Source organism: Pangasianodon hypophthalmus, chromosome 5 (genome assembly GCF_027358585.1).
Source record: "Pangasianodon hypophthalmus isolate fPanHyp1 chromosome 5, fPanHyp1.pri, whole genome shotgun sequence".
NCBI classification, from domain to species: domain Eukaryota; kingdom Metazoa; phylum Chordata; class Actinopteri; order Siluriformes; family Pangasiidae; genus Pangasianodon; species Pangasianodon hypophthalmus.
In genome coordinates, this window is record NC_069714.1 from 7,374,609 (window position 1) to 7,392,344 (window position 17,736).

Below are 17,736 nucleotides of genomic sequence, written 5' to 3' on the forward strand. Positions count from 1 at the left end.
TATCCTAATCCTGGCACCATGCACACGTACTCACACACTTATCAGTGATCAGTGATTGGTCATTGGGAAACAATGTTGATCAGTGATTGGTCATTGGGAAACAATGTTGATCAGTGATTGGTCATTGGGAAACAGTGTTGATCAGTGATTGGTCATTGGGAAACAATGTTGATCAGTGATTGGTCATTGGGAAACAATGTTGATCAGTGATTGGTCATTGGGAAACAATGTTGATCAGTGATTGGTCATTGGGAAACAGTGTTGATCAGTGATTGGTCATTGGGAAACAATGTTGATCGGTGATTGGTCATTGGGAAACAATGTTGATCAGTGATTGGTCATTGGGAAACAGTGTTGATCAGTGATTGGTCATTGGGAAACAATGTTGATCGGTGATTGGTCATTGGGAAACAATGTTGATCGGTGATTGGTCATTGGGAAACAATGTTAATCAGTGATTGGTCATTGGGAAACAGTGTTGATTGGTGATTGGTCATTGGGAAACAGTGTTGATCGGTGATTGGTCGTTGGGAAACAGTGTTGATCGGTGATTGGTCGTTGGGAAACAATGTTGGTCGGTGATTGGTCGTTGGGAAACAATGTTTATCAGTGATTGGTCGTTGGGAAACAATGTTGATTGGCGATTGGTCGTTGGGAAGCAATGTTGGTCATTTGGTCGTTGAGAAACAATGTTGATCAGTGATTGGTCATTGGGAAACAATGATCAGTGATCAAACTACATTGAATCAGTGATTGGTTGTTGTGACATCAGTGCTAACAAAGTAGCTGTCATCTGTGCCTGAACTATCTCATCTGTGCCTGAACTATCTCATCTGTGCCTGAACTATCTCATCTGTGCCTGAACTATCTCATCTGTGCCTGAACTATCTCATCTGTGCTTTTTTTACTTTTTTGTATGCCCTATTTTAGTGTAGTAGTTTATCTGGGGTAATGCTGAGTAGTTTGTGGGTTTTTTTTTTTTTCCTGAAAGAGGAATGGTCCCCCTCTGGTTTTGCTGTATTTCCTGAATCTCAATTGACTCATTATATGGCTACATGTAGTTATTTAAAAATAAAAATAATGCCTTCTCGAAGTAGAAGCTGTTATTCCAGCCCAGTATAGGGCACTTGTATATTTGGGTGGGGAAATTCACATTCTTCTCTTATCGTCTCTGTCAGGTTGGACCACATTAGAGCACAGTCATGCTGAGTTTCCTACGGCGGACTCTGGGTCGGCGCTCTGGCCGTAAGCATGCTGAGAAAGCTCGGCTCCGGGAAGCCCAGCGTGCACAAACACACATCCCCGCAGCCGGAGATGCCACGTCCATCATCACTTGCCGAGTGTCGCTGCTGGATGGCACGGACGTCAGTGTCGACTTGCCGGTAAGGACCTCTGTGTTTGGAGTCCAGCACAGTTTGGTGATTTTGCTGCGCTGATGGTACATCACCAGGTAGGTGATTTAATAGGTGTGTTAGAGAAGGAAAACACTGAATTGTGATGAGGTAGGGATCCCAAAGTCTAGTCTGTGTTTGGCTGTGTTTTTTGATCACCCAGATTGAAAAACTGTATCTTTATATGCTCGTTTTAGGAATATCTAGTATATTAGTTATGAGTAAAGTAAGCGAGTTACCGAGTTCTTGCAGTGCCAGTTGGATTGCTTTGGATTGTTTTACAGTGCACATTGCAACAGGTGTATCTGGCTCATGCAGTTCACTCTGACTCATTATTTGTGAAACAAACAATTCTACAGAGACAATTTCTAGAGAATTGTTTTGCCTTACTTGAAATATGTCCCCCACCCCATATTGGCCTCAATAGCTGCTAAATGGGTGTTTGAAGTTTAACATTAATATTAACATTTTTAGTGAAATACACTGAATCTGTGAAGTTTCACCTTTTACCTATATCGTTGCCTGGAGCAAGAAAGATTTGTGGTGTACAGCTTCAGCATTTTAAAGGAATAAACTTTGCCTTTAGTGTCATTCTTCAATATTCAGGCCTGTTTGCATTTTTTTCATTTTGTTACAATTTTCCCCTTGTCAATATGTCAAAATACTGCTGCTTTTAATAACATGAAACTTATAGTTATGTGTATATATACAGTATATAGTGAGTTATAATGATATATAGTTTGGGAACCACATTGTCAATCACATGAATCACATGGCTCGCAAATGAATCCCCCATGACTCCCTCAAGGGCTCCCTAATATAGAGACTTAATGTCTTCTGCAGTGGAGATAATTTGGAAAGGCACACCTCTGTCTTTAAAAAAAAAAAAAAAAAAAAAACAAGCCATGAGGACAAAGGAATTGCCTGTAGGTCTCCGAAACAGCGCAGGTGTGGGGAAGTGCAAAAAAAATTCTGCATTTTTGAAAGTCCCAAAGTTTGGAACCAGTGAAACCTCCTAGTGTTGGCCATCTGGCCAAAATGGACAAATGTTGGAGAAGGACTTTAGTCAAGGGGATAACAAAGAACCTGAAGGTCATTGTGTGGTTGAGAGAACCTGTTGGAAAGACAGCCAGCTCTGCATCACTTCCACCATTCAGGGCTTTATGTTGGCATATTTCATCTCGTGAATCCATTCCTTTAGGCATATAAAGGATTTTGAGGCCATGAGAAACAAGGTTCTAATAAAACCAAGATTGAACTCTTTGCATCTGGTAGAAACCAATAAATTCATTCACTCATTCACCTTCAATAAGCACCTTTATCCTGGCCAGGGTAGAATCTAATCCTGGCACCATGCACACGTACTCACACACTTATTCACACCTACGGGCAGTTTGGTGTATCCAGTCCACTGACTGGTGTGTTTCTGGACAGTGGAAGGAAACTAGAGACACTGCGTATCCCAAGCTGAGGACTGAACTGCTGTGCTGCCTCTGGAAGAGTTCATCACCTGGCAAAGCTGACCCTGTGGTGAATCACGGTGTTGATGGCATCAAGCTGTGGACATATTTTTTAGAAGCATGGACAGGGAGGTTTTTTCAGGATTGAGAGACAGACAAATTCACCCACACCCAAAACACATACCCAAGCAAGAAATTGCAGTAGTGGCTTTGGATGAGTCTGTGATTGTCTTTGCATGGCTCAGCCATAGGCCAGACCTGATCAACCTGAACCTGATGGCCAGGTCTCGAAAAACCTGAAAATTGTGTTACTGCTACGCATTGCATCCAGTTTATTGGTGAAAAATAAAACAAGATATGGAGTGTTTTGACTCAGGATTTCTTTACAGAGCATATTACTTGATCATGGGTCTGGATTGCAAATAGCTTATAATTGCTTTTGTTTTCCATGCATGTGTGCATAAGGGTTGAAGGGCAGAACGCAGTTAAAGAGTCATCGTGTGAGTTAATGAATGTGTGAGACAGCTCTGTTTTCTAGTCATAACACTCAGTTATGGCTTGGACAGTTGCATCTCATGCAGTATACCAAACATAATACCACAATCCACTTGAAACACCCAGCCAAGTGATTGGCTTCATTCACTGTGTACCCAGTGGTTGCTGACTCCATTAAGCCTCTTAATGCACTTGTGTTTACTATGTTCACTCACTACCAACTTTATTAGGAACACTATACTAATACTGGTTAGGGCCCCTTTTGCTGTCAGCCTCAATTATTCTTGGCCTGGATTCCACAAGGTGTTGGAAACATTCTTTTGAGATTCTGGTCCATGTTGATTTGATTGCATCACATAATGGTTGCAGATTTCTCGGATGTGCATTCTTGCTGCAAATCTCCTGCTCTAACAAATCCTGAATGTGCTCTATTGGATTAGATCTGGTGACTGGAGAGGACATTAAAGTACACTGAACTCATTATCATATTAATGGAACCGGTCTAAGATGATTTAGGCACATTGTCATGCTGGAAGTAGCCATTATAAGATAGTAAATTCTGGCCATAAAGGGCTGTGGCATTTAAACAGTGCTCAATTAGTATTAAAGGGCCCAAAGTGGAGAAAACATTCCTCACACCATTAGACCACCACCACCACCAGGCTGAACTGTTGAAACAAACCAGGTTGGGTTCATGCTGTTGACACCAAATTCTAAACCTACCATCTGGGTTTCATAGCAGAAAACTAGATTGCATGGAGACAAGATGAGTTTTATTTTCTTCCAATCTTTAACTTTCCAGTTTCAGTTAATCTGTGCCTACTGTAGCCATCCATCTCAGGGTTTTAACATGTTATGCATCATGAGATGCTTTTCTTCTCACCATGGTTGTAACCAGTGGTTACTTGAATTACTATAGCCTTCCTGTCCACTCAAACCATTCTGGCCATTCTCCTCTGATCTCCCTCATCATCAAGGTATTTCTGCCAGCAAAACTGCCGCTCTCTGGATATTTTTGTTTTTCATACCAATTTGTGTAAACTGGCATAAAAATTCCAGGAGATTCAGCAGTTTCTGAAAGCAGCATGTCTGACACCTACAACCCACAGTCAAAGCCTTTGTCAAAGTCACGGAGGTCACATTTTCCCCGTTCTGATGTATAAGGTGAACATTAACTGAAACTCTTGACCTGTGTCTGCATGACTTTGTGCACTGTGATGCTGTGTAGTGTGTATCTGCTGAATGTCCAGGTGTTCCTAATAAAGTGAGAATTTAAACTATATACACTGATCAGCCATAACATTAAAACCATTAACAGGTGAAGTGAATAACATGGGTTCTCATTACAATGGCACCTGTCAAGGGTTGGGATATATTAGGCAGCAAATGAACAGTTATCACAGTTGATGTGTTGGAAGCAGGAAAAATGGGCAAGCGTAAGGATCTGAATGACTTTGACAAAGGCCAAATTGTGATGCTAGACGACTGGGTCAGAGCATCTCTAAAATGGCAAGTCTTGTGGGGTGTTCCTGATATGCATTGGTCAGTACCTACCAAAAGTAGTGCAAGGAAGGACAACTGGTGAACCGTTGACATGGTCATAGGCGCTGATGTGCGTGGGGAGTGAAGGCTAGCCCGTCTGGTCTGATCCCACAGAAGACCTACTGTAGCACAAATTGCTGAAAAGTTAAAGCTGGCTACGATAGAAAGGTATCAGTACACACAGTGCATTGCAGCTTGCTGCATACGGAGGTTGTGTAGCCGCATGCTCTGGGCAATGTTCTGCTGGAGCACCTTAGGTCCTGGCATTTGTGTGGATGTTACTTTGACATGTACCACCTACCTAAACATTGTTGCAGACCAGCTACATCCCTTCATGGGAGTGGTATTCCCTAATGACCGTGGCCTCTTTCAGCAGGGTTATGTGCCCTGCTACACTGCAAAAATTGTTCAGGAATGGTTTGAGGAACATGACAAAAATTTCAAGGTGCTGACTTGGCCTCCAAATTCCCCAGATCTCAATCCGATCAAGCATCTGTGGGATGTGCTGGACAAACAAGTCCGATCCATGGAGGCCCCACATCGCAATTTGCAGGACTTAAAGGATCTGCTGCTAATGTCTTCGTGCCAGATACCACAGCACACCTTCAGAGGTCTTGTGGAGTCCATGCCTTGATGGGTCACAGCTGTTTTGGTGGCACAAGGGGGACCTACACAATATTAGGCAGATGGTTTTAATATTATGGCTAATCGGTGTTGACTGACTGTGCTCCCAGTCTAATGTGTTTCTTTAAGGTGGTCTGCATGCCAGTGAAGCTGAATAGCCGTGCTGTTGATGGAGAAATGCTGCTGCTTCTGGAGTTCTAGGTGAAGCATTCTTCACAGCTGTGGTGTTGGAAACTACAGAGAGCTAAAACAGTGTGCGGGAGTGTGTTCCTGTGTGTAGGAATCTGAAGATAGGAATCTGAAGGAGTTACTCTTTAATCGGACATAAAGTCTCTGGTCTGTTAAGACAGCCATTTGTCTAGACAGCTTGTTTTGCTAGGCAGCTGATTTGTTAGTGTCTTTTAGTATTAATCACACTTAATCATATTTAGTACTTTGTGTGTGATACAATCTCTAGCAATAAAGCTTGAAGTTTTATAGCTTTTCAGTCTGATGTGTGTGACTAACAGAGTTTACACGGTGGTGTGATTCTTGTAACTTTCAGGTGAATATGATTTCTTTAACTACGACTTGATCTTGGACCATTATTTCTTTTAAATAATCACTGCAATCTTACGTCCTCTGTTGCCTTCCACTTCTGAACTGCTTCCAGATGCAACGTTCAGAAGTTTAATTTGGCGCTCTGCTTTACAGTTCATCAAAACTGAACTAAAACAAAAGGAGTGTTTAGAAAACCCTTTTTGTTTTTGGAAGTTACATAGCTTGTTGACTAGCTGAGCTCATTTTGTCAGCTGCATATACAAACTATGAAATATGGTCAAAAATCTTATTTATGTTCATGAATTGAGATGCAGAGCCACACAATAAGCTTTGCTGTCTGAGAAGCGTCTGAAACAATGGGAGGTGTACATTGATGACATTAGATGGCAGGAATTTGTTTCAATGAATGGTTTGTAGATCCAGGACTATCTGGTAGACATCACTTTCATTGCCTTGACAAAAATGGTTGTCTGCAGACCTGTGTGTGTGTATGTGTGTGTGTGTGTGTGTGTGTGTGTGTCTGTATATATATTTTAATATTATGAACTGTAATCTAGAGATACACAATGGTATACACTGATGACATCTGAGAGGTGTGATTGGTTAAAAGTGATGTTGATTTGGCACAAGTCCTACCTGAGTCAATTACCTTCAATTGTTTTACATCCTTTACCAAAGTGCCTAAAGGCTGAAAAGGACTCATTTCAAAGCAGTGTTGAGATTCCCTTTAATCTATAATGGAGAAGATACTGAACCTTAGGCTGGATGTACTGAATGCTCCAGTGATCACTATGAAAGTTAAAGTAAATGCTTGATAATGTGTTCCTCTTGGCTATAACTGTGAGAACAGGAAATGGAGCAGTCGATGATGGTTTGTGCAGTAACTGTGGTCTATTCATACTCAACTTTCACAAGACAAAATGATAATGAGTAACACAGGCTCCTCTCATTGAATAAACCTGTCAGCTTTTTTTGAGGCTATATTGCCTTTTTTGGCAGTATGCCACATTATTTAAACATGATTGTTGATTATCAGACATTAGTCTTCATGAGTTGAAGCTAATACCTTTGTTTAATCACACCAGTATGAGATTGGTGTGCTAGTAGGCTTAAGTCCTGCAACAGACTTGATGTCACTGAAAAATCAGCTTAATTATTAATCTCTCTCCTTCATTGACCTGTGAAATCCAAGTGATAAATTGAGAATACAGTGCTAAATTTCAATTTAATATAAGTTAAATGGCCTTATAAAATGTCATTGTTAATTAAGGTGAATTGTATCACAATGCTGTTGAATTCTTGAATACGGTTGCTCAGGAACTGTTGATAAATTTTTTTTATTACATCAGCTTTCACAGTAGTTCTAGGTACAAATCAGCCCATGCACAGGGACGTAAATGGCAAATGCTCCACATAATCTAAGGCTAATAATAAAAACATTAAAAAAAAAACTGTTATTTAAACAGAAAATGTACAGTACTAAATATGTTGAAATGAAATGAAGTTTTCTGTATTTAACATTTTATAGGAAGAGTCTGAAGTGTCAGCAATTTTGCCTTATTAAATTAAAGCGAGGAATGAAAACAGAGACTAGTGAGGGAACAACTGTTTATAGCTGCTATAATGTTAACGCTAACAGGAACTAACTTGTTTCATGGACATTCCCCAGCATGTTAAATGTAACTATAAACTGATCAAACGTGCAATGTGATGTTCTTAATATAAAAAAAATGAATAAATGGAAAGTCACTATGCTGTAAGAACTTTGTACTTTGGATCCTGCTTTTATTGGAAAAATAAAAAACTCAGTGGTGGTAACTGTAATTCTTGTTTGCGTCAATGTTATAATTTTCCTGTAAAAGCCTGTCTTGTGTGTTTTCTAGACCCAAGTATTTTTGATAGATTATTTAAGTGTAGGACGTTTTGTTTTCCAGGTTGGTTAAAGAATTACAGGGTCCATTTCTGCTTGACCTGCTGGTTGCACTTAAATCAGATTGAATGAATTAAGTCAGCGATTCACAGCCCAAGAGCTCATAAGTTGAACTTGCCAGCACATCTTTATAGATCCCATCACTCTGCCATTTGTTGAAAGGGAGAGCCCTTCTTCAGCTTAGGGACATGCAGAAAAGAAATAAAAGCCCGCCTGTAAATATCTCCAGCTGCACAAACATTTACTGTGTATCTTAAAGGCGTCACTTCTCAAAGGGTTTCCATGGGATACATGTAAAGTACTCTTAAATACCACATCACTACCCCTCACCCAGTATGTGGTTGGCTCCACAGCACACCCATGATTCACTAGTTTGACGTCTCATCCTTCTTCAGAAGGGGAGCTCGGTCACATTTGAGGCTCCAGCATTCACCGGACATGGCAGTGAGAGCTGTATTTCTTCAGCCTCTACCCTCCTGATGACCTGCACGCAGGAAGCAGGCTGAGGAATGTAGCTGCGCCTCGGAAGCCAGATCGCTAGAAAGACCTCAGCAGAACAATGTGAACTGGGAGTCCATGGCTCACTGGAGTGCACAATGGGCCCTTTGTGTGAATTCCTGCAGGCACGCCGAGATGCTTTATACACGATGCCAACTCTCTGGGGCCTGGACGAGCATCTTGCATCGTCGGTTCAGGAACAGCACGAATCCACTGACCCCCAGCTTCACACGTAGCACCCAAACTCACTACCTCAAGCAACCTAGAGATGCACAGTTACATTTTGAAAATACTCTTTTATTAATATATGGTTACATTTAATGTTGTGGAATGTCCACAAAACAAGTTTCTGTTATCACTTACTTTGTATCAGCTATAAAAAATAAGCTTTTTTCCCCGTCCATCTTGAAGTTATTAAACAAAAAATATAGCTTTTCATGTTAACAAGAATCTGCAATGTCCTCCACAATTAGATTTTTTTTCCCATGGCAAAACAAAAATGAAAGGAAAAGCTTTACCTTTAACTGTTACAAAGCACTGACGCCGGAGACTCCTTCCAGAAAACTCAACACCTGCAAATCAACACCTGACCAATCAGATTCAAGAATTCAACAGCACAGTGGTATAAATGAAAATAATGTATAGGTCTAACATCTGGACAGCACTGGGCAGGATTCATCTAATAATACCATTTTGTTCAGGATTTGGAAAGTACCTGGTACTTGGAGAGTTCGATTGCACAGTCCATGTGAAATTTCTGGGGATTTTTTTCTTTCGTTTCTGACAGTGGTCACTGGTCAAGGCTTTTTCTTTCCTTTACTGTCCAGGCTGTGAGTGTCAGTGAAGATGTGCTAGCTCAGCAATTCAGCGTCTGTAATAATTACTAGAAGGCTGTGAGTTCAAATCCCAGTACAGCTAGAGACCTGCTGTTGGGCTTTCATCCCTAAACCGCTCAGCTGTACGCTTTCAGATAAAATGATCTACCAAATGTTTACATGTTAATGTCTAACAAGTCAGTGTACACCACTGGTGTGTGTGCGCGTGTGTGTGTATACGTGTGTGTGCTGAAGTTGTTTAGTTTCGCTGAAGGTCTCTATGATGATTGCGGTGTGTGCTAAAGCTTGTGTATGAACAGAAGCAAGAACAGCATGGACAGGAGAGAGGGAGTGGCTGGTACAGCTCTTCCCCAAGCCCAGCTCATTCCAAAAAGAATTTATTTTTTCTACAAGCAGCATAGTTAAGGATTTGCCTTAAGTAGTGCTTATAAAGGCATTCTGATGTGTTGCAGTTTGGAACTGTTTCAAAATAGGAACATGTAACCGATTTAAAAAACATTGTGGTCCCTGTAGTGCTTCCTCGCAGTTCTGAGTGTATATATCATTTTCACTAGAAACTGTCTGAAGGTTACGACTCTTCTTTCGTCGATGATGAATGTAATAAACAAGGCCTTAGTCTTCAAAGATCTGAAGCTGCTTCATGTCTCAACAGAAAAAAGCCAAAGGTGAGGAGCTGTTTGACCAGATCATGTATCACCTGGATATCATTGAGAAGGATTACTTTGGTCTGCGCTTCATGGACTCAGCACAAGTGCCGGTAAGAGTCGCATCTGTAATATCTGACAAAATGGGCATGAAGATGCTGGTTCTAATATTAGTTATGATGTAAAATTGTTAACTTTGTGGAAGTAAGTAATAAAGCCTGAAGGGGTGTGCGTTTATAAGAAAAGAATCAACAACAGGGTGGTGTGATGTCATTTCTGTGTGATGTCATTTCTGAATATTTTTCTATAGCAGCTTGTTATTATATAGTATTTTATTCCTCTTATACCAAAACAATTTGCCAGAATTGCAGAATTTTTATATTTTATTATATTAAAGAATGACACATCTGTTTATAGTTTAATAGTGTTGATCCTCCACTAAACAAGCTAGTTCCTGTTATCACTTACATTATAACAGATTTAAACAGTCGTTCCCTCACCAGCCTTTCTTTTTGTCTCTCTTTGTCGTGTTACCAAGAAACCACACAGCCTCCCATCCTGAAGATCTCTGACTGTTACAAAGCGCTGACACTGGAGACTCCTTTATTTGTTTATGTTGAGCATTCGCCATATGGGTTGCTGTGAATTAGCTGTTACAGTAGAAACATTAACATATAACTACTAGCATGTGTTGAACTACTAGCAGCCAGAACTACTGAGCTGTACTGTTATAGACAATTAATCAACACCTTCTGAACAATTAAACAGCGAATTAAACAGCGCTGTGGTGTGATGATGTCAGAGGTTATGCAGAGCATCTTTTATAATATAGAGGCTCTCCTTGATGCAAATATTTGGAAAATACAAAACAAATCAGGGAACACATCAGTTAATCTTAGTTAAAGTGAGCAGAAGCAGTGAGGAGAGTGTGTTAGATGGAATGGAGAGAAAGAGAGAGAGAGAGGGAGGGAGTGAGTGAGTGAGAGAGAGAGGGGGGAGGGAGAGGGAAGACTGATGAGAGGAATGTGGGGGAGAGGAGACGGAGACCTTCAATTTTCCATCAGCACAATTTCTCTCTTCCTCTCTCTCTCTCTCTCTCTCTCTCTCTCTGTTTCTGTCTCTCTATCTCTCTGTCTCTCTGTCTCTCTCTTTGCCTGCTACTCTATTCATGTGTCAGAGCAAAAAAAATCCTCGTGTTCCTCAGTAATGCTTTGTCATCTTCTCACAAACAGCATTGAAGGCCAGTCTTGATTCATTTCTTCTTTGAATAGATTCTTCTTTTTTTAACATCAGTCTGCAAGTACGTTTATATCATCAATGTCATGTGCAGAATGTTTCTCTGGTCCTGACCTGACCTGACCTGACCTGACACACTGATTATTTCTATCTTTGCAGCACTGGCTGGATGTGACCAAAAGCATTAAAAAGCAAGTCAAAAGTAAGTTGTCTGCACCATCTCTGGAACATCTTTTTTTATTATTTCCTTATTATTATGTCCTATGCTTGCATTAGAACGGCTCATACTCTTCTGGAGGAAAAAAAAGCACTTGACTAGAGCATGTGCCTGTAGGGCCAGCGAGGCCTGTGTGAATGAAGAGAAGCTGGACTTCTTACAGGAGACTCTCTGACTTCTTTTTACATCTATCAGCCTTCATGAGTTTGTTTTCTAGCCCTTTTTGTTTTTAGAAGCCCTGCATTCAGGTCATTTGTCATGTAATGTCATGTCAGGTATAAAGAGTTTAGCAATTGGCCTGCCTACAAGTGGCTTTTAAAGAATTTTTAAAAATTTGGGTTGTATTTATGGTTTTAGAAAAAAAAATGTAATGTTATCCTCAAGACCTTTTTTATACTTTTTAATGTTTGTTTTTTATGTTGGATTTATGTATGTATGTATGTACGTATTTATTTATTTATTTATTCATTCATTTGGCTTTTCTTTCCTTCTTCTGCTACAGTTATGATTTAAGTAGAAGCTTTAAATTCAAAGCTTCTTGTGTTACTGTTTTAATTGGATAGATTGTGATTTAATTGGATAGATTGTGATTGAAACAGGGAAATAATTTCTAGTTAATTAATTAATCAAACAAAGAAAGTTGTGTAAACAATTGTTAAAAAAAAAATAAAAAATTTACTTGCCTTCCTGCTTCTGACTTGTTCTCTGTTTGTCTTCTGTGCTTCAGTTGGTCCTCCGTATTGTCTCCACATGCGGGTTAAGTTTTATTCCTCAGAGCCCAACAACCTACATGAGGAGTTAACACGGTGTGTTTGTGCTTTCCTTTCACTTTAAAGCTTCTTTTAAGTGCAAACTGAGCTTTCACACTGACCGTTTTTGCCTCTTTCACAGATACCTGTTTGTGCTGCAGCTGAAGCAGGACGTCCTCAGTGGCAAGTAAGCAAAAGCCTCCAGATGTTTTAATATAGTTTCTTTAAAACACTCTCCCTGTACTGCTGCCTAATCTGTTTCTGAATAACCCTATAATGTAGAGATCCCTGCGTTAATCTGGTGGTTTTGTAATCAGTTTGTCGAGCTTCTCAGGGGAAAAATTGTTTTAGCACTGGAGTTAAATTATTAACATCCATACACAGTGTTTGTGTAATTTTTCAGTACCAGATGTTGGTAGCATTTAGGAATCCCTTTGACATGGTGCTTTGGAGCTTTCATCATTATAGCCATCTCTTTTTTATAATGTGTTTGTTTTCCTCTATTTAATCATAATTAGAGGACTATGTTGCCTTAACATTTTATTGCACTCTAAATTATTCATGCTATGAAATACATACTTAGCATGTTACATAGCAGTGAAGTATGACTTTGGTTTTAAAAAGCCTCTGAAGTGATGTCAGAGCCTTAGGCATTTAGCTAGCAGAAAGTAAGAAAATATAGTTTTCCCACCTCATAATGTAGCTTGTTGATGCATTCTGAAAAAAGAAATTCACAGGAATCAGAAGCTAACAGAACTGTGTTGTGATTAAACCCAGGTTAGACTGTCCCTTCGATACAGCGGTGGAGCTGGCAGCCTTCGCTCTGCAGGGTAAGTCAAGACAGGAAGCACTGAATGAATTGAACGTCTTTTGGTGAGAAAACCGTTGGTGAGAAAGAGTGTCTGTCCGACAGTCAGATGGATGGATAACCCTAAACCATAATGCCTCCGCCCCACAGTGACCGAGGCATAACAAGAGCATTTTTCCCAGTTAAAAAAGTCACTGTTCTCCAAAACAGGAAGTGACTGAAGTTATGGAAATGAATTTACAGTTTTGTTTTTGCAAAGTCAAGAAATCATGGATATTGGATCCATTCCAAAAAAACCATACTGAATGAAAACACTCATTTACTCACAACCTTTTAGTCTCTGCTTTTATTGTGCAATTCCTCGTGTTCAGAGATAAACTCTATTAACCTGTCACCAGCTATTTTTCCCCCAGAGATTGTATGAATAAGCTGTGTTTGATCGGCCAGTGAGTTTGTATCACTTGTGAAATCAACCTTGGTTTAATGTTTTTGAAAGTAATGTTGTGTAATGAAATGTTCAGACTTGATATACAGGTAGTCATAGTGTAACACTTCTTTGTTTAGAATACAGACTTCCTCCATATCGGCTTTAAAAAAAAAAAAAAAAAAAACCCACGTAAATCATTTCATGCAGCTCATGTGCAGAGGCTTTGCTCCTCAGAGTGCGATCTATGTGGGAACAGAGCATGTGGCTTCTTTAATCCTCTTTACTATGCAGTGTAGGAGTGTCCTCATCGGCACTAGAAGCTCAACACACCCTCCCCTTCCCCTTCTTCTGGCGTGTTCTGCTTTTGCTGTCCAGTTGGGAAATGCACAGTGGAACCAGGCTTGGAAAAGATATTGCTCATTTGTAGATTTCGTTAATGCAGAACAGCAGGGTAGCCGTGTCATTACTGTGGATTAACTGCTGAACAAGGGCAGTGAGTCTCCACTGAGGAATGTCTTTAAGCGAGTCAACAGTTTTATATTGGAGGAATAATACATTATTAATATAAAATGAAATTCGCATTGCATACGTTAATACGATGTTCTAATACGATGTTCTTTCTGTTTCTCTCTCCGGTCTCTCCTAACCTCCGTCTGCAGTTTCTAGCTCTTTGTTTAGCTTGTTAGGGCAGCGTTGGGAAGAAGGGCCCCCTAATCCAGAGCCCAGCTCTTCATCCAGCACCCTGACACATTCACACACTGTACTCTGGTTGTCTAAAATCGCTCATTTTAGGATTTTTTTTTGAAGCAAATAGATCTTATACACCTACAGTAAAATGTAAACGCTATTTCATGACATTTTTCTTCATAATAAGTTTCTTGGGCCTATACTGACCACCATAACTGATCATCCATCTGTTATATGCTTTACTGCATCCCATATTTGTCCAAAATTTTATATTCAACCTTTTGCTCTATTTGCAGAGCAAAACAATTTAAAATGCAAATTTTCCTTAACTATAAAAAAAAAACCTTTGACTACATAGCAGACTAGTATTATATAGATAGCTCATACCACAGCGCTGTTGAATTCTTCCTTCTGATTGGTCAGACAACTCTAACGGTAGTTCTATCTGTAAGTCAAATCACAGGTTCATATTAATGCACTCTTTCTAATACATTATTGTTTCAGTAGTATACTAACTAACACACTACGGTGGATTGTCCACATAATTGAAGCCTAACGATGAATGTAAAATAAAAACAAAACAACAACAACAAAAAAAAAAAGTGTGTTATTATTGTTGATGCGGTGAAGCGTATTGTAAGGAGATGTTTATTTATGGAAGGAGTCTCCAGTGTCAGCACTTTGTAACAGTCAGAAGTATATATGTTTTCTGATACATGAGTGTTTTCCTGGCAGAGGTGCTTTCCAGTTTCTTGGTAACAAGACAAAGCTGCATTTCTTTTAACTTGTAACTTGATTATTTTCCCATAACACCACGTCACACAGTGTTTTATTCCTTACTTATCTTGGTTATTTTTTTTGCCAACTTTCTATGATCCATAAGTCAGACAAGTTCCTGTCCAGCTCCACTGAGCACTCAGTTATTAACCTTTGACCTCTTGATCCCTCTCAGCTGAGCTGGGCGACTGCGACCCTGCAGAGCATGGCCTTGACCTGGTGTCGGAGTTCCGCTTTGTGCCGGAGCAGACGGAAGAGATGGAGGTGGCCATCTACAATGCCTGGAAAGAGTGCAGGTAAGTGTGGCAGAGTTCACTGTGTAAAACAAATGGACAGCGGCATCAAGACAGGAAATGGGAAGCAGGTGAAGGAAGCGTGCGAATGTCATCCATAGGCTATCTCCTTGGATTATGTCTGTATCTTCCCTGCCTGCTCTCCTGGGGAACTGTTAACCCTGCTGGTTCGGGTGTGAGTTATGAGCGCTCATGCCAGATGCAGTAGTGTGTAATCTACACAAGATGTGGACGGTCCTGATGGATCCTGCTGGGTGTTTTTGCTATGTACTGTATGAAACACATTCATTTCAACCACTGTTTTAAAGGGCAATGATTAAATGAATTGAGGAAGCAATCATAAGTTGATTATTGATTAGAATTGATTATTATTGAAAAAGCAGGCTACTAAATCATATGTATTATATTGTAGCAAATTCAGTGATACTCCAAGTGGAATTGAAATCTTGTATTGTGTGAAAGCCTGAGGGATTCACCCCTATCTTTAGGTCGTTTATATTTAAACCTTCTACATTTGCATATAATGTTATAGGAGATGATTCTTAAAATCTAGTGTATAAGGGATATAACAGATGTGTAGTGGTCTGGGAAAACCCTTTGGATGTTGCAGTGTCTGAATTCTAGCGAACAGCCAAAAAAGATGAACAATCTGGGTTTTTCTGCCTATATCATAGAATATATGTCCAAAAGTGTGTGGACACCTGACCACCACACTCATATGTGCTTATTGAACATCCTGTTCCAGATTTATTCCCCACTTTGCTGTTGCACTTTGCACTGTGCTCCCAAACTTGTGTTTAGGGAAGACCCACATATAGCTGTGATCGTCAGGTGTCCACATACTTTTGGCCATATGGTGAAATTAAAACTTTAAGACACCATAAATATATTTCACCAAAATGATGTGGGAATGTCTTTATTTACTTTCCAATTTTGTCTGTTCTATCTTCCAGTAAAGATTGTGTTGTGGAAGGAACCAGTTTAACGAATGCAGCAGTAAATGCAGTCAGACTGCCTAATAAATCTAAAGCTTTGCTAGCTGTGTGTGTGTGCTAATGAGTGTCATGCTTTGATCAAGTTGTTGAGTAGTTCAGTTTTCTCTGCAGTTTTCACTTTTGCGTGTTTCACTTTTAAATGCTTGATCGTCCTGTTGAGATACTGTACATGCAGAAGAGAAAGTTCAGGAATGTCTGTAGTCTTCAGAACTACATGCAGTACAGTAGAAAAGTTCACCATGTGAAGGGTTTTCGCTGGCTGCCACACATTTGCTTCTGATTAAGTTAGTTTGACCTTAAATCACACCCTTCATTGGTATCCTGCTTAGATACTTTCTTTCAAATGGACATGATTCAGTATAATTTCATATTGAGTCATAGGGTCAGTCAGGTTGAAAGCCTTTGTATGTCCCTAGATACAGACAGTGACAAAATTCTTCTGCTGTGTCTCGCTATCTTTCAGGGGCCAGATGCCTGCACAGGCTGAGATTAACTACCTGAACAAGGCCAAGTGGCTGGAGATGTATGGTGTTGACATGCATATGGTTAAGGTAAGCATGACTTGTTTGTCAGAAATATGGGTATGGAATTGTGGCTGTTCCAAATCCACATGTATCCAGCAAGTTTTGTTCATTCTACCTCCAGGCCAGAGATGGAAATGAGTACAGTTTGGGACTGACCCCCACTGGAGTGCTCGTGTTTGAGGGCGAAACCAAGATTGGCTTGTTCTTTTGGTAAGACGATTATAGTGTAGTACTCAGATCTCGAAGTATTTTATGTGTACAAGTTTTCTGCAATGTGTGCATATGTTTCTCGCCTCCCTCAGGCCCAAGATCACACGGTTAGACTTCAAAAAGAATAAGCTGACCCTGGTGGTGGTGGAGGACGACGAACAGGTAATGCAGGACACCAGAAAACAACGCCATGTTCTTTCCAACCTCTCAGAACAGATAATGCTCCCATTTACCGTCCGCCTGGCATGGTTACCATGTCTTCAGCTCCGAGTCTGCTACACTGTGTGTAATTCAGTGCTGCTCATACCTACATGCTGTCCAGTTCATCATCTTTTACTCCCACATACGATGAAATGCAGTGCTGCTCAGAAGAGCCTTCATGGCTTCCTGTGCTGACTGTCTCTATCAGCACAAGGAAATAAACAGATATTCTGAAATTTCATTATGCTGTAGTGCTTTTTTATTATTGAGACCATTTAAGGACCAATTTGCAGGATGTAATGGCAACCACAAGTTGTTTTTTTTATGCTTAAGGTTAAGGATGCTCAGTTCTCTGGAGAGCACATTGGGCCGCATGTATCAAGCTGGATAAAAATGTATTTATTCATAAATCATTCATGCATGTGTTTACACAAGAAATTTGGCATTCATGAAAATCCTGTAAATTCGGGAAATCGTTTGCATGCTACTCGTGCTACTGAGTGTGTAAGTTTACGCAGAAGAACACTGACTAATGTAAACCACGACTTGATCAAGTTCAAATCATATAATTTGCATGGATTACTGTTTCTTTTATATCTGGAATATACTGTAAAGTTTAAATAGCTTATTTTTTTATTACATTTACAGCATT

General features: G+C 40.0%; 1 protein-coding gene across 8 annotated transcripts in view; it reads left to right on the forward strand.

Moving 5' to 3' along the window:
- The window catches only part of epb41l5 (erythrocyte membrane protein band 4.1 like 5), a 49,534-nt gene that overhangs the window by 1,618 nt on the left and 30,180 nt on the right, over nt 1-17,736 (forward strand). For all 8 annotated transcript variants that reach the window (XM_053234025.1, XM_053234027.1, XM_053234026.1 and 5 more), the window contains exons 2-11: nt 1,179-1,382; nt 9,969-10,073; nt 11,356-11,398; nt 12,141-12,219; nt 12,305-12,349; nt 12,940-12,992; nt 15,037-15,157; nt 16,613-16,700; nt 16,795-16,883; nt 16,976-17,045. In XM_053234025.1, the coding sequence (XP_053090000.1) occupies nt 1,203-1,382; nt 9,969-10,073; nt 11,356-11,398; nt 12,141-12,219; nt 12,305-12,349; nt 12,940-12,992; nt 15,037-15,157; nt 16,613-16,700; nt 16,795-16,883; nt 16,976-17,045 (873 nt within the window). In that variant the 5' untranslated portion in view covers nt 1,179-1,202. The remainder of the gene's footprint in view (nt 1-1,178; nt 1,383-9,968; nt 10,074-11,355; nt 11,399-12,140; nt 12,220-12,304; nt 12,350-12,939; nt 12,993-15,036; nt 15,158-16,612; nt 16,701-16,794; nt 16,884-16,975; nt 17,046-17,736) is intronic.